The following is a 22,605-nucleotide window of genomic DNA, read 5'->3' on the forward strand; positions in this document are numbered from 1 at the left end:
GACAGCTCGGAGCCTGAAGCCTGCTTCGGATTCTGTGTCTCCCTCTCTCTCTGCCCCTCTCCTGCTTACTCTCTCAAAAATAAACATTAAAAAAAAAAAAGTGTGCCACACAAGAACTTCCCCAGTACCAAGATCCACCATCCATGTTGAGCTCACTCTTTCTGGAGTAATACTTTTCATTGCAAATCAATAAATCCACATTTGATACACATAAATGTTATCCAGGTTAAAACTGGACAGCATCACTGGCCCAACAGCTCCTAGATCTGATGAATTTTGTTGGTATCTCTCGCCTCATTGTGAAACAAGACAGCAATACTCAACTCATGGAAGTTTAGTTCAATGTGATTTTATTTAGAAATTTGCAAAGCTGAAGGAGGAACCCGATGTTTTGTTAAAAGAAAGCAATTTTCACAGTATATATTTAGCCATTTTAGCTCTGTTTTGAATAATAACAGAAAAGGAAGTTCCTGTTCAGTCCTCACTTCACACTCAGCCAGGTGCTTGAGATCTTGTAGAAAGAGAACACATTCCCTGGGCCAAACTCCTAGGAAATCCTCTCACCCAGGTGGACCACCCGTTTGTCCCCAGGCAAATACACGAGATCTTATTTTCACTGTTCTACGCAAGGTTCTGAAAATCCTTAATTTTAATGTTGAGAAAAATGTGAAAGGATTCCTTAACTCATTGCCTGCAACAAATCCACCTACTTTTTAATTCTTGACAGTTACAAGTATAAAATACTTGAAATGTATAAGATGCTCCACATTTAATGGAACAACTTGAATATTAAAAAATTCGGTCAAGTAACATGCTTTCATGTCTTAAAATGTTACTTAATACAACGTTACTGAAACAAGATATGCAGCATTTTCTTGTACTTGGTGTTATAAACTCCTACTGACGATGGCTACTTGATGGTCAAAAAATAAATTAAAAAAAAAGAGAAGAAACCATATACGCTGATATATAACAATGCCTGGAGGGAATGTCATGTTTTAAATTTTGTTACTGAAATTAAGCCTGGAAGAAGGAAAAAAAAGGTCTACAAAAGCAACACCCATGTTATTTTAAATGATGAGGTAGATTTTTTTCCTATGCAGTAAAGTGAACAAAAAACGCACACAACTTTCAAATCTTTAAAAAAAAAAACAAGTTCAGGTTATAGTCCCTTTCACAAACAAGACATTTGTAGACTAGGAGGTGGAGAGGTCATCCTCGAGCAGGCTCTGTACTTGGTACGGTACTCGGAGGTTCAACGATCAGTCTTGGATCAATCAACTCTCTCCAAAAAACAGTGATCTGAGGAAAGACACAAAACATTTGGTTTAGAGGCTTCATTTTGAGGTCATCTGGGTTTTAGTCGATTAAAAACTTCAGTCAAGTATATTTCCATTTGTGCAGAATGGTTGAAGACCTGGAATGACGTGAGTCCCAGTAAGCTGAGTTCAATTAGGGCAGAAGAACTTGTTTACCTAGAAGGCAACTACACTTTACGTTAAACACATTTTACCCTTCTTTCATTTGGAGCAGGGGGTGGGGTGGGGCGCAGGGCGGTGGTTACAAAGGGGTCAGGGAGGTTTGCCCAACAAGACCCTGTGGCTAGGCGGCCCACGCACTCTTCCCGGGACTGCTGATGTTCCTCTGCGCAGCTCTACAGTCGCTCTCCTGTGCTGCCTAAAACCAGGAGCTGCTTCGCATCTCACCAAGAGCAGCCAATGTGAACACTCGGCCCGTGTGGACGAATCACGAGGGCCATCTAGTGTCAAGGAGAGGTAATTACAGGCTCTGCTTCAGGCCCCGGTTTAATAGGCATAGAGAGGGGAAACTTCCAAGGTTTAATTTTCCAATGTAGTTTCCAAGAATACATTTCAACAAAAAAGCGCAGAGGCATACGTTGCCAATAAAGAAGTACAGGAGATGTGGCCAAATCTGCTGATCCTACCACAGACCCTAAAAATGTGTTTGGGGAATAAATCCCTAAGAGTGTCATCGATCCTAAAGACAAAGCAAAACGCAGTCTGGTTAGGGTTTCTACAAGTTTACATTTCAGGTAAAATGTGAGTCTGCAATACTGAAAGCTACAGAATAATATCCATAACCTTTCAAATATAAACACCTTAAGAGGAAGCATTTTCTTAAATATAAATTCTAGTTAGTTTAATGCTAGCATAGCCTCATGAGCCAGCATTGCCAGCAACTCTGGAAGTCTGGCTGCCTAAAAGCTAAACCATATACTTCTTAAAAGGGCAATTTAAAGATTAAATGGAAGTCAAAAGACAGAATCATCATTTTCATGTCATTTTTCAAAACTTCTAAGCTGGCATCAGTCAGAATCACGGTAATATTTGGGAGGTAGTAATGACTGCAAAGAGACACGATGGAGATTTCCAGGGGGGGGTTGTCAATATCCCATTTCTTTTATCTAGGTGCTGGTGACACAGGTATGTTCATCTGTGATAATCGTTCAAGCTGTATACATACGTATAATTTTCTCAATGTATATATCAATAAAGGTTTTTAAATACACTGTTCTTTTCTACTGAAACCCTTATGCAATTAAGATTTTATACAACTCTATAATCTTAAATAAGACTTTGTTATTCGTGAATCTTGTCGTGTAGGCTCTTTGAGATCTGGGACGGTACCCTAACTTGGCACTTGGCACTGAACTCGCCACCCTGTAGGCAGACCAGAGATCCCAGGGCCTAGATCTTTTACGACTTTAATACAGGCAGTTCAGGCGGCTGCGATGTCACCTTCCAGACCACCAGAAACCGGAAGCTGCGATGTCACCTTCCAGACTACCAGCAACCAGTCGAGAGAGAATGGACGACCGAGCAATCCCAAGAAGAGAAGCACGCCTACCCTCTTCTCCTGCGTCACAGCGTACTCCACTACCTCAGTTCCATTTTCGTTGTGATAAACCAAATCAAATTTCCCAGGTTCTTTCATGGCTGAAACCAGACGGTAGGAAGGAGAGACAGTAAGTCATTTCCCAGTAGTGAAAATGTTCCTCTACAGGGAATTTATATCATTAGAAAAACAACCACAAACAAATTGTCCATTGAGGTGGAGGCTGGGTACGCACACGAAAGCATGGAGTGTTCAGTGACAGGAGACCCTCGGAAACACCCTGTAACAGCAGACGGGAGCCCCTGGGCCGTTTGCCAGAGACCATCTATCCTTCGTCAAAAAGAAATGAGCTCCATACACTGTTATTAGTACTCCCAGAAAAGAACGTGGGACCATTAGGTAACCCGACAGATACAGGACCTGTTTCAGCAGGTTAACGTGATATGAATTCTGCAAAATTTGTGTATTTTGCTCCGTCCTCAGAAATTAAACGTGCTTACTACTTGGTAATACAGCAATCCTCGCGTTGCATGGTAGTGTGGGACCATAAAAATGACCATCCAGGCTGACATCATGCAAAACTATCTGAATAATCAATGGAAAAATTATGATTGTCTCATGACCTTTAAAAACGATCAGAACATTAAAATTACTGTACAGGGAGATGAAAAGATATTAAAACTAGCATTTATGTAGTACACTGTAATCTAAGACCTCAAAAAGACCGAGAATTAGTGTTCTATTTCTTTGTAAGAAACTTATCAGGCGAAAGAAAAGAAAAGGAAACTTATCAAGGGTGGCTCGAACAGTGCTTGCCTTCCTGTCGCATAACAACAACAACACAGAGAATCTTTACACTTTACGGAACTTGCAGACACCTTTCTAAGCGTGGATCAGCTTTCAGGATTTTTTCCTTTGAGATCTTGACATCATCGTGAAATAACTCTTGGAGCTTCTTTGTTTCTGTTTTGCAACTGTGTGATGTTTTTGCTGATGCCACCTCCGGGACCTCTTTATCCCTGTCATCACCACTACCTTCTTCCTTTATGTCAAGTTCACATAAACTGCAGTTCCAACATCCCCACGGTTAGCGGTTTCTTCTAACTCCACAAGTTTAAACTTCACTTGGGTGTCACCTCCAGAACTACCACTTTTTGTTTCTTTGTTGTACTTTCATCTCTGTCGACCAATTCCCTACCTCCATTATCCTTTTTGTAAGATGCCCTGTGGGTCTATCACTGAGATTGTACAAGGAGACAGCACAGCCTCATGCGATGCTGCGTGTATGGGAACTGAGTAACAGGTGCACGGTGACTTATCACCGGGAGACTTGGAAGGACGTGACATGACTGGTCACCGATCATGATGGGCATCTGTTATTTATGTAGCGATCTGTGGACTGAAGAATTAGCAGAACTTTGTGCCACTAGTCAGTTAACAGGTAACATATCGAATGTCTTTGGGAACTGGCGTTATTTAACTAAACCATGGTAACTAAAGTTCCTATATATCAGAACCATGCAAAGCGAGGACTACCTGTATTTCCACCAGTGAGCAGATAAAAGACACTTCTTGGTGCCCCAAAGAAGGAAAGTTCTAATTGGATGTTATCACTGTCAATCACCTGACAAGCAGTGATCAGGCTGTGTCGTGGAATCTGACCATGGACAAATTTCTTTGCCCACCGTTCCTAGGAAGAGAGATTTCCTCAAATAAAACCTAATGAGAAGAAAGCTGGAAAACCAATTTAAGTTATATCTAATCATTTACTTAACATTATAAAGGGACTTCGTTGGAAAACCATGTTAACTGATTACTGTGTACGGGAGTTTTGAATCTTTTACTCACTACATTATTTAAACACAAGGAGAATATAATTAATTGCCTTTGGTTCTGCTAAAGAAAAAGGGTCTCCCCTGATCTGTGGCCAGGGACCCCTACAACACAACCCAAGTGAAGCCACATACAGTAAAAGCTCTCTTATTCTCAGATTTTAGAACCAGTAATGGGTGAGATGAATCAGGGATAAAGCAGGGAGCCATTTAAAACGATGTGTGAGAGTGTGCATGCACATATACTTTAGACATTCTATTTTGACTTAACACACTGAAGTATGCTCATTTGCCAATCTTTGGAGATAGACCTGAGAAGGTCTTCGGAGCCCACTGACTAGAGTTCTCTTTCTTTCATAAACCACATACTTAATGTATACCTGCAATTTCTACAATTTCCAGTTCTGAGTTTTTCTAAAGGGATACAAGAATGCAAACACTAGCAAGGCAGCCTGAGTTCAGAATCTTCCTAGATTTTTACCAGATTCCTCCCAATCTCAAAGCAGATCCACCCACACGATTGAATAGTAAATTTCTTAGTTATACTCCTGGGTCGGCATTCAACTTGGGTTTCACAGAAATAATTCTTTTTGCAATCAACGTTCATTAGTTTATGCAGTTTTTATGAAACTGCATAATTACAGGAATAAGAACAACTTGCCTAACAGCTTTGTAAACAGATCCAACAATCCGTAGTGGACACACACCTCCACTAGGGGGAGCTCGGGTCTCCTGGGCTGCTCTGTGCGGACAGGGATAGTGGACAGTTAGTCCCAGAGGCCAAGCAAGAGAGCAGCTCCTGTGTGTAAAAGCTATTTAGAAACCAATGTAGATATAAAGAGACTAAATTTTTGAATTCTTTTCTACAAGACTCACCAGGTAAGGATGAAAGAATTTCTATATCTACTTGCTGGGTGTCTGGATTGTGGCTTAGTATTTTTCCTTCCTTTCAAAAATAAAAGTCCAAGTCAAAAACCAGCAGGTAAAACACTGGAATATACTAAAACCACTGAATTATACACTTTAAAATGGTTAAAATGGTAAATTTTACATTACATAAATTTTATCTCAATATGAAAACTTTTTTTCTTTAATAAATCAATATGTAGGAGAAATAAAACTCCCACACACCAAGCCAATATTTCCCCTGAATCTAAATCATTCCAGGGTCAGGTACCACACAACTAGGCACAGCCCCTATAGCCCAAAGTCTGCTAATTATTCAAACGAGCCAATCCTAAACTGCTTCCCCCATCCCGCCTGGCCTATCCCAAGGAAACCCCAATAAAGGCCCTGCCCAGGCTTTCTCTTCACTCCTGTCTCTGCCTCTGGATGACACCCTGGTGCTTTCTTCCAGGGTCCTGCATGGCGTGGCATTCCCCCTCCCTCGGGAAACGTAAGTAATAAATTCTTCTTTCATTGCACTGACTTCTGTGGCATCACTCAGCCACCTTCATCAATTAAAATCCCACAGGTAGGTACGTACACGTGAGACAGGGTTGAGCGTGGAGGAGACTACATCCTTTGAAGACAGATTTAACTTTTGAAGACAAGCTTCAGGAATAAAGCTAGTGATCAAGCTAGATAACAGCACTTGAGGTCAAGGCAAAAAAAAAAAAAAAACTGGTACTGATTTTCACTTTCCAAATGGTTTTGAAAATCATTTCCAGAAAGTTCTAAATACCGGGAAAGTAAGAAAATAGCTTTCCAGGGTAAGAACTGTGATGACCAACATAGATTTAATATGCATTAAAAATAATCAGAATCAGGGTGTCTGGGTGGCTCAGTTGGTTGAGCGTCCAACTCTTGATTTCAGCTCAGGTTGTGATCCCACGGTCATGGGATCAAGCCCTGTGTTGGGCTCTGTGCTGAGCGTGGAGCCTGCTTAAGATTCTCCCCCAAGGCCCTTTTTATTCTGTCCCTCTCCCCCACTCATGCACTTTCTCTCTGAAATAAAAAACCAATAATGGGGCGCCTGGGTGGCTCAGTCAGTTGAACACTGACTTCAGCTCAGGTCATGATCTCACGGTTCATGAGTTCAAGCCCTGCTTTGGGCTCTGTGCTGACAGCTCAGAGCCTGGAGCCTGCCTCGGATTCTGTGTCTCCCTCTCTCTGGTCCCTCCCTCGCTCATGCTCTGTCTCTGTCTCTCAAAAATAAAATAAAAAACATTAAAAAAAAAATTTTTAATAAAAAACCAATAATAAAAATAAAAAATAAAAAAATCAGTATCATCTAGAATCATAGTTTGTAGAGGTTGTAGAACATACCAATTCTATATTTCTATCTTGTAGTACATCACAGAATTAAAGTAATTATCTATGGTAAGGTGATAAAACATCCTGGTTTGCCTAAAACAAGTCCATTTACATTTCCTTCCAGGGTAATCATTAATATAATATTAACCCTTTTCATGCACAAGTATCCTGCTTTAGATGACAAATTATATGTCACCTATATAAAGGGGTCAAGATGAAAAATGTGATAAAATACCAGTTACCCAGAACTGACCTACCTTCTAGCCTACTTTTGAGGAAAGGTTCTTACCAAGATTTTAAAAATCTTTCAAGGTTTAAAAAAAGTCTTCCAAGGTATCAACTCATTTTTTAAATGGACTTAATATTCCGTATATTACATAAAAATTAAAAAATGTGCATTTTAACAAAGTTTTCTTTTTTTTTTAAATTTATTCATTTTTGAGAGAGAGACACAAGCACAAGCAGGAGAGGGGCAGAGGGAGAGGGAGACAGAATCCGAAGCAGGCTCCAGGCTCTGAGCTGTCAGCACAGAGCCCGACGCGGGGCTCAAACTTGTGAACTGTGAGATCATGACCTGAGCCAAAGCCAGGCGCTCAACCGACTGAGTCACCCAGGCACCCCTTTAACAAAGTTTTCAACAAAATTTTGAATGGATGAAAAAAGGAAGGGAACATGTAATTCTGTAATCCCACTGATGGGGTCAACCTTTTACTGAATTGTGATAAAGCTCATGCCAATGTGAAGTCCCACACGCGTGTTAAGTGAATAAATTACAGGGACAGTACTCGTGAATTACCTGTGGTGAACAGATAATATAAAAGGGGCCATGTTAGACCATAAGAATCTGCAGTAATTCACAATTATATAAAAGAGATTCCTATGATGAATGTAATCAAATTTTCTGGCTGAAAGCTATTTAGTATTTTCTTTCAAAGTTTAGGATCCTGGGAGAGTGGCATTCAAATAAGCTTGCTAAGCTGGTTGTCTAAGCTGGTTAGAAAAAAAAAAAAAAAAAAGAATTAAACTTGTCATTATTCTACATTCTTCCCCAGATGTAAGGAAAATAACACTGGGGGCTCCACAGTGATACTGTTAAAAAGTTTACATTTTGATAATGCTCCCATTTTCTACAACATTATTTACTGAAAAAAAATCAAAATTATCCATATTAGCAGTATTAAATACGACTTTAGCTTGTTTAATATACTGACACTTCGTTATTTTTAAATAAAAAGCCTTACCTTGTAGTCAGAGACATCAGGAGAATAATCGGATGTCAGCTCCAAAAGCTAAAAAAGAAGAAAGAGCCCACAAATACACAAGCCCCGCAGTTCCTCTCCCCTGCCCCCAAGAAAACATGCAGTGGCGGGGTGCCCACTCCATCATTCTGGGAGCCCTGCCATGACCTGCGGCGAGACACAAGTTCCAGTGGGAGAGGTTTCTTCGGTTTGGGGTGGAGAGGGGTTGGTGCTACGCAGAGCCTTTCTTAACTGAGCGCTTGCTAGGTTCCACACACCAAGCTCAGCCATTTTTATTCATTCAGAAAACCTAAGTAGGTACCTACTACATACTAGGCACCGGACAGATATGATCTGGAAAGGGTCTAGTACATACACATATATAATCCTGACCTGCCAATGAGTAAGTTTATTTGGAGGGAGAAGAATCTTTTTGGTGGTAATTGTTGTCTTAAAATGTACCTTAAATGCAATCTTTTCTCCAACTTGTGGGGCAGCTGCTAACAGCGGTAACAAACTGTAGTCCTTGTGTGTCTCTACCGGATTCTGAAAGACAGCATGAGTCACGTGACTTTGTTACTGGTGACAAAAGTGAAGCCGTGACATCAACTGCAGACACACCCCACGGGCCTAGCGGAAGAAGCGCACTCACGATAAATAATACTTGCCTGGATAATAGTAGAGGAGTTCGTTACCATTTCATTTAGTTGCTGGTGCTTCTGATACTCAGGGTTTCTATTTAACACAAAGGAAACAGCTTGCCCTCGGCCCCGGCCTCTCCCCCGCACACCCCGACCCCTAGCTCCCTTCCAAGAAAGAAGGTCCTCTCCTCTCCCCCAGCCTCTTCCCAAACTGGTGGGGAGAGTCACGTTGGGAGGGGGCCCGGGAGGAGCCTGTCTGGCACCGTTTGCGTCCGAGAGCTTCCACCCGGCAGCGTGTGGGGTCTGCGCGCACAGCCCCGGGCCCGGACAGCCTCTTCCTGCAAAGAGGCCTACAGGCTTTAAGAAACCCGCAGCGCGCTCCGGGGCACTCTTCGACACCGTGCACTGGTCGTCCGACTCCGAGCTGGAGTCCGAACTGGAAGATGATGCTCTGGTCGTCTTGCACTTGACGGCCGCACAGGTGAAGCCAGTTTTGGCAGCCACTTTGTTTGCAGTCGTGTTTTTTGTCGAGGGCCCTTCCTTTGATAACTCGGTTGCTGTTTTCTCTGAGGAATTTCTGACCTCCAAGAGGACATTGCTGACACCATCACTGGTGGACTCATGAGAAGACTCGGACTCTGAGGAGGAAATGGGGCTGTCTTTTGGACAGACGCCCGCGCCGCCTTTCCTTTTGGCTTTGACAAGGCTGTTCCTAGCAAGTGAGCCTTTCAGAGGACCACAGTTCGAGATGGCCCAGTCCTTCACCGTCTGTGCTTTAGAAGACCTGGAGTTCTTGGTCTGCCTTTTAAGTTCGCATTTCTCCTTCCTCTTTGGTGACTTTCTTTTGGTTTCTTCGTCATCACCATCCACTACACCACACATGGCTTTGTTTTTCCTCTTGCCCTTTTTCCTCATACTCTGATCTGTGGCAGCTTTAGGTTCTAGATCCAAGGTCTTCCCATTGCTACTGTTCTCTTGCCTCTTCCAATGTTTCTTTGAATTTCTGTAATCTAGTTCGGTTTCTTCACCCTCCTCCAACTTAAATGCCCTCTTCTTTGCTTTTCTGGGTAATAAATGACTATCGTCACCATTCTTGACTGTTACAGTATTCTCCGCAGTTTCTCTCTCTTCTAATTTAACTCTAGCAAAACAACAAGAGAGAAAGCTACAGTGAGTCATTCACAGGCATGTCTCTGGGACACAGTTAGATACCAGGATGGCCGCACACTATACCTGTCATCAGTCAATGGAAAAATGTCAAATAACTTCAGGACAAAAGACTCTTTTTGACAAAATGGTCTATATGGCATCCCTTAGAGTCAACTTTGAAGTGACGAGTTTTATTTATTGAATATCTACTGCATCCCAAGCATTTTCTAGACATTTTCTCTAATCAAATGCCACCATGAAGTAGGTATGCTTCATTTTAAGACAGATCACAGAATTACAACTCAGGTAAGTAACCCACCCAAAGTCCACAGCTAATAGGCAGCAGAGATGGGATTCAAACCTCAGTCTGTCTAACTTCAAAGTTCACAATCTCTCCACTCTATTATGCCGCCTACCCCAAATGGTGATACTGCAGAGTACCCACTCTTCTTTTTATTTTCTTTTTATTTTTTAAATGTTTATTTATTTTGAGAGAGAGAAGCATGTACGTGCATGGAGTGGGGTAGGGGCACAAACCGTGGGATCATCACCTGAGCCAAAATCAAGAGTCGGACGTTTAACCAACTTAAATTGTATTAAAAATAAAAATTTTTATTTTTAAATGTGGGCTGTTTTTTCTTAAAATCAGACTTCATTTTTATTTTGTTGAAATTTAAGAAAACCTTCTAACAATTTATGTTCTCTGGGACAGTGACAGCCATCACAAAATTCCATGACATTCTGTGATTATTAATTTTATGTGTCACCTTGACTGGGCCATGACAGCCCAGATATTTGGTTAAACATCATTCTGGGTTTGTCTGTGAGGATATTTCTAGACGAGATTAATATTTGAATGGGTAGACTAATGCCTTGGTGGCTCAGTCAGGTAAGCACCTGACTTCCGCTCAGGTCATGATCTCACGGTTCATGGATTCAAGCCCCTCGTTGGGCTCTGTGCTCTGGGCTCAGAGTCTGGAGCCTGCTGCGGATTCTGTGTGGCCCTCTCTCTCTGCCCCTCCCCCACTCATGCTCTGTCTCTCTCTGTCTCAAAAATAAAAGAACATTAAAGAAAAAAATTTTTGAATGGGTACACTAAGCCCAGCAGATGGCCCACCCCAATGTGAGTGGGTCTGACCCAATCCATTGAAGGTCTGAACAGAATTCCTTCTCTCTGCCCAACTGTCTGAGCTGGGACCTCAGCCTGCTCCTGCCTTCAGACTCACACTAGAGCTGGAACTTACACCATCGGCTCCCCTGGATCTCAGGCCTTTGGACTTGGACTGGAACTTTATCATCGGTTCTCTTAGGTCTCTGGCTTGCCAATTGTGAATCTTGGGACCTCTCAGCCTCTCTAATCTCATGAGCCAATTCCTTATAACAGATTCATATCTCTATGTATTTATCATTTCCTATTGCTTCCAGTTCTCTGAAGAACCCTAACACACATTTCATCCAAAATGATTACAGTAAAGGAGCTCTGTTGCTCCATGGCCTGGCAACAGCCACCTCTAATATGTGCAGTCCAATGACAGAGAGCCCAGAGTGTCCCCAGTGTCAAGTTCATAGCGGGTGCTCAAAATCGTCTGCTAAAAACAGGCAATATACTTTTAATATGTTTATATCCAGCTATATATTTCATCAATTTTTTTTAGTAACCAGTGAAAGATGTATAATCATATTTGAAAATAAAGTATAATTGGTGAATAAGAATATATAAGCACTCTTTAAATTCTTTTAAGGGACTGTAATACCGGTGGATTTATCTCAATGTGGCAGGTGAAAAAATCCTCAATTATTCTTCAGAATACACAGATACACAGACACATACAAAGCAAAGTCAAAGCTACTGATATCAGGATAAAGAGAGAAAAAAAAAAGTATGAACAATCAGAGATTTAGATTATAAAAATACACCATCCTGTATTCCCAGGATGGACTTCAGCATCTAGCAGCAAGGAAGTGATTCTTAAATGGGCAAAAACTAGCTGGAAATCCTGTGACTCTAAGAACTGGGGAACTTGTAAGAATAATGGATTGTCCCTTGACATTCTTGATTAATTTGTTTTACTTTGTAGCAATGCTATGATTCAAGTTTCAATTCTAAGGCAACCAATTAGGACTGAATTTTCCATCAAACTTTGAAAATGGTTGCAAGACTCTGTTCAGTCATTGCGGTTTATTAAATCACTGGAACCCGGCACCTGCTGCCTTTCAGAGGAGCCTGCAAGACCCTCATGCTTACAAAAGCAGCCCTTGGCATCACCTTACCCATTCTGAAGACAGTGAATCTGTGGATTCTGATACGAAGGTATGACCTATGACTGCTGCCGCCTTATTCACTATCTGTGATTCCTGAGGAGAATCATTTCTGTTGGGAACATAATAAGATTGAGGAACAAAATGCCATCCAGAGAGTAAGAAATGGTTCACCTGGGTCTGCCGAGTTACCAACCAATTCCTTTCAGGGTATGCACTTTCCCTGGCAATGTCCTTCATTTCTTTACTTGGATCACAGACAACAAACATAGCTGTCCTTGTACAAAGAGAAGTGAATTACCTATGTAATTAGCAGTGAAAGAGATTTAATTCCAAGAAATTTCTAAAACAGACTCTCCAGTGTTCATGCAAACTCTGTAGGGCAAGCCAGGTGATATTATCAAAATGCAAGGTGATCCTTTTTTTTTTTTTAAAGATTTATTTATTTCAGTAATCTCTACACCCCCTGTGGGGCTTGAACTCAGACCCCGAGATCAAAAGTCACATGCTGTTTAGACTGAGCCAGCCACGTGCCCACGTTAAAGGTGCTTCCTTTAAATGTGCAATTTATTGGGGCGCCTGGGTGGCTTGGTCGGTTAAGTGTCCGACTTCGGCTCAGGTCATGATCTCATGGTCCGTGAGTTCGAGCCCCACGTTGGGCTCTGTGCTGACAGCTCAGAGCCTGGAGCCTGTTTCAGATTCTGTGTCTCCCTCTTTCTCTGCCCCTCCCCTGTTCATGCTCTGTCTCTCTCTGTCTCAAAAATAAATAAACGTTAAAAAAAAATTAAAAAAAATAAATGCGCAATTTACTTTCTTTCTTTTAAAGTTTTTTTATGCGGGGGGGGATGGACAGAGAGAGGGAGACAGAGTATCTGAAACTGGCTCTGTGCTGATAGCAGTGAGCCCGATGTGGTGCTCGAACTCACAAGCCCAAGATCATGACCTAAGCCGAAGTCGGACGCTCAATCGACAGAGCCACCCAAGCGCCCCTAAATGTGCAACTTCACTTCTAGGATTCGATCACACAGAAATACAGCCACGTCCAACTGCATAGCCTGACCCCCACACCCACTGCGGGCCACCCACTTTTGGCCAAGGCCCAAGCGATTGGATTCAAATCCTTGTTCTGCCACTTTAAATTTTTAAAATAGTAGCTCAACCTTTCTCATTTGTAAAAATGGGGATAGTGATAATAATTTTAATACTCAGATGAGCTATCATGTATATTTAGGGCAGTGCCAGACTCAGAGCAAGTACCATCCAAATGTTAACTCTAATTTTTGTTAATACAATAAATGTTGTTAGTCCTCCCAGGGCAGGAGTTAGTGGGCTTTAATGAATTTGTCCCATCAAACGGAGATGGAATTCAACAAGGAGAGTAAAAAGGTAGAGCTGGACTCTCTTTGGGTCCCCTCTGTTCCCTGCAGTCTCCCTCCCATCTGGCTGTGGCATTATCACCTTCAGAGAGGTAAAGCTACTGGACCAAGGGAACACAACTGATGAGTCAAGATGCACACCCAGGGTTCTGACTCCCGACCTTGAATTCTTAATCACATTGCTGTCTTCCTTTTCACACAATACTGAAAAAAAAGTAACTCCTATATTGTTGGTATAAAGACAGACTTGTGCAACTTTTCTGGAGGCTAATTTGACAGTACTTACCAAATTTTAAAATTTGACCAACAAGTACCTCTTCTGGGAATGCACCCGGCTAAATCACTGCCCAAGCACACACAGACACGCAAGAATGCTCACTACAGCAATGTTTACCAGTGGAAACCAGAAAACAACTACCATGGGGAGTGCCTGGCTGACTCAGTTGGTAGAACATGTGACTCTTGATCTCAGGGTTGTGAATTTGAGCCCCACGTAGAGATTACTTAAAAATAAAATCTTAAGAAACAAACAAAAACAAAACAAAAAAACTGCCATGGTCAAAATGTTGGTGTCCCCACAAAATCCATGTTGAAATCCTAACCACCAATGTGATGGAATTAGGAAGTGGGGACTTTGGAAGCTGCTTAGGCCATGAGCGTGGACCTCTCATGAATCAGATTAGTGCTCGTATCCAAGAGACCCTACGACACTCCCTAGTCCCGTCCATCACATGAGGACACAGTGAGAAGGTGCCATCTACGAACCAGAAAGCAAACCTCACTAGACACCAAATCTGCTGGCACCTTGATCTTGGACTCCCCAGTCTCTGAACTATAAGAAATTAATTTCCGTTGCTTTATTTTTCAATTTATTTTTAATTTTTTTTAACATTTATTATTTAGTTTTGAGACAGAGGGAGACAGAGTATGAACAGAGGAGGGTCCGAGAGAGAGGGAGACACAGAATCTGAAACAGGCTCCAGGCTCTGAGCTGTCAGCACAGAGCCTGACGCGGGGCTCGAACTCACAGACAGCAAGATCACGACCTGAGCCGAAGTCGGACGCTTAACCGACTGAGCCACCCAGGCGCCCCTTTAATTTATTTTTTAGATTTTTTAATGTTTATTTATTTTTGAGAGAGAGACAGGGACAGAGTGTGAGCAGGGAAGGGGCAGAGAGAGAGGGAGACACAGAATCCGAAGCAGGCTTCAGGCTCTGAGCTGTCAGCACAGAGCCCTACTCGGGGCTCAAACTCACAAACCTCAGGATCATGACCTGAGCTGAAGTCGGACACTTAGCTGACTGAGCCACCCGGGTGCCAATTTCTGTTGTTTATAAGCTACCCAGATTATGGTATTTTTATTATAACAGCCCAAATGAACTAAGATAACAACCTAAAATGTCCATTAGGAAGAAATTGGTTAAATAAATTTATGGCATGTAAAAGAATACTATGTGGCATTTAAGAAACATTGTTTTTACATTTATTTATTTTTGAGAGACAGAGCGTGAACAGGGGAGGGGCAGAAAGAGAAGGAGACACAGAATCCGAAGCAGGCTCCAGGCTCCGAGCTGTCAGCACAGAGCCCGACCCAGGGCTCAAACCCATGAACCGTGAGATCATGACCTGATCTGAAGTCAGACGCTCACCTGACTGAGCCACCCAGGCACCCCTACTATGTGGCATTTAAAAAGAAGATGTAGGGGCACCTGAGTGGCTTATAGGGTTCAGCATCCAACTCTTGATTTTGGCTCAGGTCATGATCCCAGCGTCGTGGGACTGAGCCCTGCGTCAGGCTCCACACTGAGCATGGAACCTGCTTAAAATTCTCTCTCTCTCTCTCTCTCTCTCTCTCTCTCTCTCTCTCTCTCCCCCCTTCTGCCCCTCTCCCCAGCTCATGCACTCTCTCTTTAAAAAAAAAAAATAAAATAAATTTAAAAAAAGAATGATGTACATCACATACCATATACACTAAAATGAAAGATACCCAAGATATGTTAGGTAAAAAAGTGAGGTAGGTGCAGGGGTGCCTGGGTGGCTCAGTCAGTTGAGAGTCAGACTCTTAATTTTGGCTCAGGTCATGATCCCAGGGTCATGGGGTCAAGTCCTGCATCAAGATCTGCGCTCAGCACAGAACTTGCTTAAGATTCTCTCTCTCTCAGGGCGCCTGGGTGGCTCAGTCAGTTAAGCATCCAACTCTTGATTTCAGCTCAGGTCATGATCTCACGATTCATGAGTTCGAGCCCCTCAGGCTCCATGCTGGCAATGTGGAGCCTGCTCGGGATTCTCTCTCTCCCACTCTCTCTGCCTTTCCCCAGCTCTCTCTCTCTCTCTCTCTCTCTCTCTCTCTCTCTGCCCCTCTCCCCCAATGGCACTTGCTCTGTCTCTCTAAAAAAAAAAAAAAAAAAAAAAAAAGTCAGGGGCAGGACAATATGTATATTATAATGGCATGTGTATTTAAAAAGTATATGTTTGCGTGTGTATGAGAAAAAAAATCTAGGAAGACAGACCCCAAACTTAACTGAGGATACTTCTAGAGAGTGGGGTAATACCGGAAAGAGTATGTGAGAAGATAAATAAGGGACTCTTTACCTTGAGCCATTTTAAAGTATAAATCTTTTTTCGTCTGTCAAAGCAGAAAAAGTCAGACTGTGGGCGCATAAGAGAATGGGCCGTGAGGAAATGGCCGTGGCATACAAGTGAGGAGAAACCTCTCCAGCCTCACGGGATAGCCACCACCTGGCTCACCTTTCCCCATGAGACTTTTCAGTACTCCGGCAACCCCTACAGAATCCTTCTGCGGCCAGATGCATCTCTTCACCGAGTCAGGCTAGCTTTTGCCTCCACTAGTAATGGGCTACCCAACATTTCCATTTCCTACATGTCCTTCAAGGTGCTGCAAAATTCCCTGACCCCTTGTGTTTCACGAAGATCTCTCCCTTCTCCACTGTCTCCTGCGCTTAGCAACACAATCTAGTGTAATTATCCAGGCTGCCTGCCTGCATCACACAAGAAGGTAACATACAAAAACATGAAACTAGTTATCTTGGTCTACTCCAACAATATTAGGAACCTTTAAAAAAAAGAGACTAGGCTTTCTTCTGCAGCTCTGGAGAAAGGTGAATCTGTTGGGGGAAGACAGAAATGATGGAAAACAGGAAACCACAAAAACATGAAATTTTTACAAATTGGGGCACCTGGGTGGCTCAGTCGGTTGGGCGTCCGACTTCGGCTCAGGTCATGATCTCACAGTTCGTGGGTTCGAGCCCTGCGTCGGCCTCTGTGCTGACAGCTCAGAGCCTGGAGCCTGTTTCAGATTCTGTGTCTCCCTCTCTCTCTCTGCCCCTCCCCTGTTCACGCTCTGTCTCTGTCTCAAGAATAAATAAACATTAAAAAAATTTTTTTAAACAAAAATTTTTACAAATTCAATTTTTTTCCTAAGGTCTGCCCCATTAACCACCGAAGCCAGCTACAGAGATATTTCTTACCATACACAGTTATGCATTTTAAGTGTTTAGGAGGAATTCGGCCTGCGACCGTGCTATGTTTATTTCTTATAAAAGCCATCATCATTTGCTTTTGACATTGTTCACTTCATTATACAGAGTGCAATTCCCAGGTGATTCATTACTTGAGGTGTAACTGCACTGCAGTTAGTAATTCATTAGGCAGGGGGCAGGTCAGAAAGTAAACTTCACAGGAGGGGATACAGTCCTTACAACCGTAACATTTAAGCAGTTCCTGAATTGCACAAATAATGGAAAGCTATTTCAGTGAATAAAAAGGAAAAAGAACTCTTTTTGAAATTTTAACTATTTCAAATTGTCTTTAGAAACGACTAAACATTAGTAAATCACAGCATTCCCATTTTTAAGAGAGACACACACACAAAGATGTAGTAATTGTTCCAAACTGAATTCCCTGATGTTCTGAAGAAATCTCATGAATCTGACATGCTCTGAGGAAAGAATATTCAACAAAGAGCAAGCAGAGGAAGCAGCCTGGTTCAAAACTCTAGAACTTTTTCATTGTACCTGAAGTTTTAAAAAGAAGCCCTGAATAAATTAGTCTAAGATAAGAATCCAAACTGAAATGATCCTGTCTTACCATTTTATCGAGACAAATCAACCACACATGGGCAATTCATACCACAATGGCTCCTCGATACCCACCTCTGTGTCATTTTTAAATTTTATTTATTTATTTGGAGAGAGAGAGAGAGAGCGAGCAGGGAAAGGGCAAAGACAGAGGGAGAGAGAGAATCCCAAGTAGACTTTGCACTCTCAGCCCAGAGCCCTACTCAGAGCTGGACCTCACGACTGTGAGATCATGACTTGAGCCAAGATCAAGAGTCTGAGCTCAACTGACTAAGCCGCCCAGGCGCCCCCTCTGTATCATTTTTTTTTTTTATTTCCAAAAGCATATTTAAAACTATTTTATTTTCCAATTCACAACCCAAAAGGTCCCAAACACCTACTTAAATGAACCATAAAATACCCAGGTGAGGCAAGAATGACACCGTAAGTCTCAGGAGATCTGGCAGGAGCTTACTAAGGCTGGACAAACTGCACGCTTGGAAGAGAACATGACTGTTCTATTTGCCTGGGCCCCCTGCACCTGACCTTGCCAGCCGCCAGGGGAAGGCCAGGTCTCATGCACATCCGCATCCGGCGCATGTAACACAGTAAGAACGCGCTTGCTAAATCAAGGTTGCAAGAAGCACGCGCCCGGCCCGGGCACCAGATCACTGTCTTCCCAGGCTTGTCCCAGTAACCACTTGCCCCCGGAGCACTCCGGGAAGGATGCTCCTCCCAGTGCAGATTCCTGAGCCCCATCCTGGCCTAGACCAATCAGCATCCCTCCGGTGCACGAATGAGCAGCTTGACAGCCCCACCCCACGCCCACCCCCACTCCACACCCCTCACCCACGCGCGGCCTCCAGAGGCCCGAGGCGCCCCGGGCGTGCGCAGGCGCGTCCCCGGCCCGCCGCCCACCCCGCCACCCCCAACCCCGCGCCTCGCCCACCTGAGGCAGTCGTTGTCTCGTACCAGGCGCGCGCTCTCGGCTGGGGGCAAAAGCCCCCCCTCCAAGTAGAGGCCCAGGATGGCCCCAGAACTGAAGCCGAAGCGCTGGCGGATGAGACTAATGAGATCCGTGACCACTCGGCATCTGTTCAAGTCGACGAGAAGCCAAAAGGCCGTGCAGTGAGGGGTAGCTGGAGGCGGATAATCAAATTGAAGCCGTAGCCTAACCGTCTCGGAGGCCGCCATCTTGCCCGTTGCTCAACGGAAGCCGAGAGACACCACAGGGCTACCGAGAGGCGTGCTCGGCGGCCCGCCCCCTGGGGCCTTTTAACGTGTGCCCTCTATTGGCTGCCAGTGGCTACTGCAGGCTCCCGTGACCCGCAAGAACGCGGAGCGGGGTTGATTCGATTCCATTTTGCTCATCGCTGGGCTAGGGAAGGGCATAAGTGAAATAAATGCCTTCACTCCTTTCCCGCTGAGCTCTATGCAGGGTCGAAATTTAGGCAACTCTCTGGATAAACAAGCACTTCTCAGTCGTTGTCTTCTAAGATATTTGCTTATATATGGAAAAGAATTTCAAAAAAGCAGTTACTCCCAATACATTTGACAATTTTTTCGTTGGTAAAGAGTTGGAAAAGATGCATTTCCTGGTATATTGTAAATATACGTTTAAAATAAAACCACTTGTCACTCCTTTACATGTGCCTAGTGGAATTGAAAGACCTTATCGGTGTAATACCTACCACCATCCATATTTTATTTTTATATTTTTAATGTTTATTTTTGAGAGACACAGAGCGCAAGTGGAGGAGGGGCAGAGAGAGAGGGAGACACAGAATTTGAAGCAGGCTTCAGGCTCTGAGCTGTCAGCACAGAGCCCAACCTGGGGCTCGAACTCATGAATCGCAAGATCATGACCTGAGCCTAAGTCAGATGCCCAACCGACTAAGCCACCCAGGTGCCCCATCCATATTTTAAAATATAAAAATAAGCCCCCTTATTAACCACTAGGTAAGTAAATCATAAAGTGTACATCATTCAAATTTCCATTCCATCCGTTCACATAGCATATTAATTCCTTTAGTTTTCATGACAAAGATATGAATTATGAACTATTACTATTCCCATTTTGAAGATTTAAAAAAAAGGGTTTAGATTAAGTAACTAACCCAAGGTTACTGGACTAGTAAATGCTAATATTTTGTAGTCATTGGACACATTGAAAGAAAATTTTTTGGGAAATTTTATTTTCCTGTAACCCTAATGCTGTAGATCTTATGATTGAGTTATTATTACTGTTATGAATGGTACACAACTGATCAAAATAACATAAAACATCACACATTTGGTACATAATTATTAAACAGGGAAAATAAAATGGACATGGAAACATCTATTAACGAAATGGAGCTGCCTTTTTTTTTTTAATTTGTTAGGTCAAGTCTTTCTGGATGAATATTGCTAAAAGAGACAGGGCTCCACATTGATTCTAGATCAATTTTTTTGTTTTTATAGATGTAAAATCCTGAGAAAACTTGTTCATTTATATAAGTGGGTAAGACTAGAACGGCTTGGCGCCTGGGTGGCTCAGTTGGCTGAACGTCTGACTTGGGCTCAGGTCATGATCTCACTGTTCTTGAGTTCGAGCCCTGCATAGGGCTCTCTGCTGTCAGCACAGAGCCTGCTTTGGATCCTCTCTCTGCCCCTCCCCGGCTCACACATGCATGCACTCTCTTTCCCCCCTCTCAGAAATAATAAATAAACATTAAAAAAAAAAAAAAAGAATAGAAGGACTTATGTCGTTGGCAATGTCAGCCAGTTGTTTAAACTCCTTCCACGTTACATGCTAAAGTTTCCTAGAGATCTTCCTTTAAAATTTTTTTTCAGGGGTACCTGGGTGGCTCAAGCCATTAAATTAAGCATCCACCTTCGGCTCAGGTCATGATTTCGCGTTTGTGAGTTTGAGCCCCGCATCAGGCTCTGTGCTGACAGCTTCTCAGAGCCTGGAGCCTGCTCCAGATTCTGTTGTCTCCCTCTCTCTTTGTCCTTCTCCCACTCAAAATCTCTCTGTCTCTCTTCCTGAAAAATAAAGAAAAACACTTAAAAAATTTATTTTCAGTACTCCATCAGCCAACAATTCAATTATGTTGCATAATGTTAAAAACAAAGAATTGGGAATCACCTGACATCCAAAAGGAGCGTTTGCCCAGTCGCTAGAGTCATTCACTTTCTCAATATTTGGGAAGCTCCATTGAGACTTAAGGGATGACTACACCACTTAATCTTACATTTAGAGGTGCTTGGTTTATGGAGCTAAATGAGATGAAATGGGCAAAAAATGAGAATTGTAATCAAAGACTTGAATATTCATGGGTAGAGAGATAGTGGACGTTTGAACTGTTACAGATTTACTAGCAATTTAATTTGATAGTCGAAATCAATTATGTTTATAAGCACTCATTTGACTGAATTGAAAGAGAGTATTAATATCTAAGAGAAAGGAGTTGATCCCAATAGAAAGAAGCCGTTTTCTCAAGGTCAGGGCATTACTAGATTTTATGTATCAGTGATTGCTGCCTTGTCCATTATTTACTGTAGAATGCACTACAGTTATCCCTAAAATTAATCTAAATTTAATAAACCTGGTACAAATAAATAACCAAGTATAGTAGGTGCCAGTAAGGCTACATAGATGGAGGCAGGAGAGAGAAAAAGATACTTTTACTTTGGAGAACAGAAACAGTGCCATCACATTCTCAGGCAATCAGCTTTAGGAAGAAGTTCAAGTGGGGGCGCCTGGGTGGCTCAGTCTGTTGAGTGTCCAACTCTTGATTTCAGCTCGGGTCATGACCTTACAGTTCTTGGGTTTGAGCCCCATGTCAGGCTCTGTGGTGACAGTGCACAGCCAACTTGGGATCCTCTCTCTCTGTCCCTCCCTCTTTCTGTCTCCTACAAAATAAATAAAAAAGTAAACATTAAAAAAAAAGATTCACAGATGAGAAAGAAAAGATTAGTGAACTTGAAGACACAGTAATAGGAGCTATCTTAAATGAGACACAGAGGGGCACTTGTGGCTCAGTCGGTTAAGCATCAGGTCATGATCTCACAGCTTGTGGGTTCCATCCCCTTGTCAGGCTCTGTGCTGACAGCCCCAAGTTCAGAGCTTGTAACCTGGAGCCTGCTTTGCCTCTCCCCCGCTTTCACTCTGTCTCTCTCTCAAAAATAAATAAGCATCAACAACTTTTTTTTTTAATGCTGAAAGAAAAATACTGTGACCTTGAAACTCTTTACCCCATGAAATTGTCTTTAAAAAATGAAAGTGAGTGGTGTCTGGGTGGTTCAGTGAGTTAAGTGTCTGACTTCAGCTCAGGTCAGGATCTCATGGTTCAGGAGTTTGAGCCCCACATCAAGCTGTCTGCTGGCACCACAGAGCCCACTTTGGTTGCTTTTTTTAAAAAAAATTTTTAATGTTTATTTATTTTTGAGAGAGACAGAGAGAGAGAAAGTGCAAGAGGTGGTGGGACAGAGAGAGAGGGAGACACAGAATCCAAAGTAAGCTCCAGGCTCTGAGCTGTCAGCACAGAGCCCGACATGGGGCTCAAACTCACAAACCGTGAGATCATGACCTGAGCCAAAGTCGGACACTTAACCAGCTGAGCCACCCAGGTACCCCAGCACAGAGCCCACTTGGGATCCTCTGGCTCCCTCTTTCTCTGCCCCTCTCTGGCTTGTGCTCCCTCTTTCTCTCTCTCTTTCTCTCTCATAAATAAATAAATAAATAAATAAATAAATATTTTAAAAAATGCAGAATCTCGGGGCGCCTGGGTGGCTCAGTTGGTTAATCGTCTGACTCTTGATTTTGGCTCAGGCCATGATCTCACAGGTTACTGGAATCTAGCCCTGCATTAGGCTCTGCACTGACAGCCCAGAGTCTGCTTGGGATTCTCTCTTTCCCTTTCTCTCTGACCCTCCC

General features: G+C 42.9%; 1 protein-coding gene across 2 annotated transcripts; it reads right to left on the minus strand.

The window, feature by feature from the left end:
• Positions 1 to 333: 333 nt before the first annotated feature.
• On the minus strand, positions 334 to 18,911 carry COIL (coilin). Of its 2 annotated transcripts, XM_019415678.2 has the most exons (7): positions 18,634 to 18,911; positions 8,851 to 9,964; positions 8,645 to 8,728; positions 8,186 to 8,233; positions 5,565 to 5,634; positions 2,869 to 2,957; positions 334 to 1,302 (listed from the first exon to the last, which is right to left on the minus strand). In XM_019415678.2, the coding sequence occupies exons 1-7, from the start codon at positions 18,876 to 18,878 to the stop codon at positions 1,213 to 1,215; spliced, it is 1,740 nt and encodes a 579-aa protein (XP_019271223.2). In that variant the 5' UTR covers positions 18,879 to 18,911; the 3' UTR covers positions 334 to 1,212. The 2 variants fall into 2 exon arrangements, with proteins under 2 accessions (XP_019271223.2, XP_019271224.2); XM_019415679.2 differs by lacking the exon at positions 2,869 to 2,957.
• Between the last annotated feature and the right edge of the window lie 3,694 nt (positions 18,912 to 22,605).

Source organism: Panthera pardus, unplaced genomic scaffold, assembly GCF_024362965.1.
Source record: "Panthera pardus isolate Hobbes unplaced genomic scaffold, ASM2436296v1 HiC_scaffold_3, whole genome shotgun sequence".
Classification (NCBI taxonomy): domain Eukaryota; kingdom Metazoa; phylum Chordata; class Mammalia; order Carnivora; family Felidae; genus Panthera; species Panthera pardus.

Excerpts from the sequence above, each read along its gene's own strand:
- COIL (XM_019415678.2), bottom strand. The coding sequence starts at position 18,878 with ATGGCGGCCTCCGAGACGGTTAGGCTACGGCTTCAATTTGATTATCCG. Across the intron at positions 8,234-8,644 it reads GAGAAAAGATTGCATTTAAG|CTTTTGGAGCTGACATCCGA; the intron begins GTACATTTTAAG and ends CTTCTTTTTTAG. Across the intron at positions 2,958-5,564 it reads AATTCTTTCATCCTTACCTG|CCATGAAAGAACCTGGGAAA; the intron begins GTGAGTCTTGTA and ends GTCTGGTTTCAG.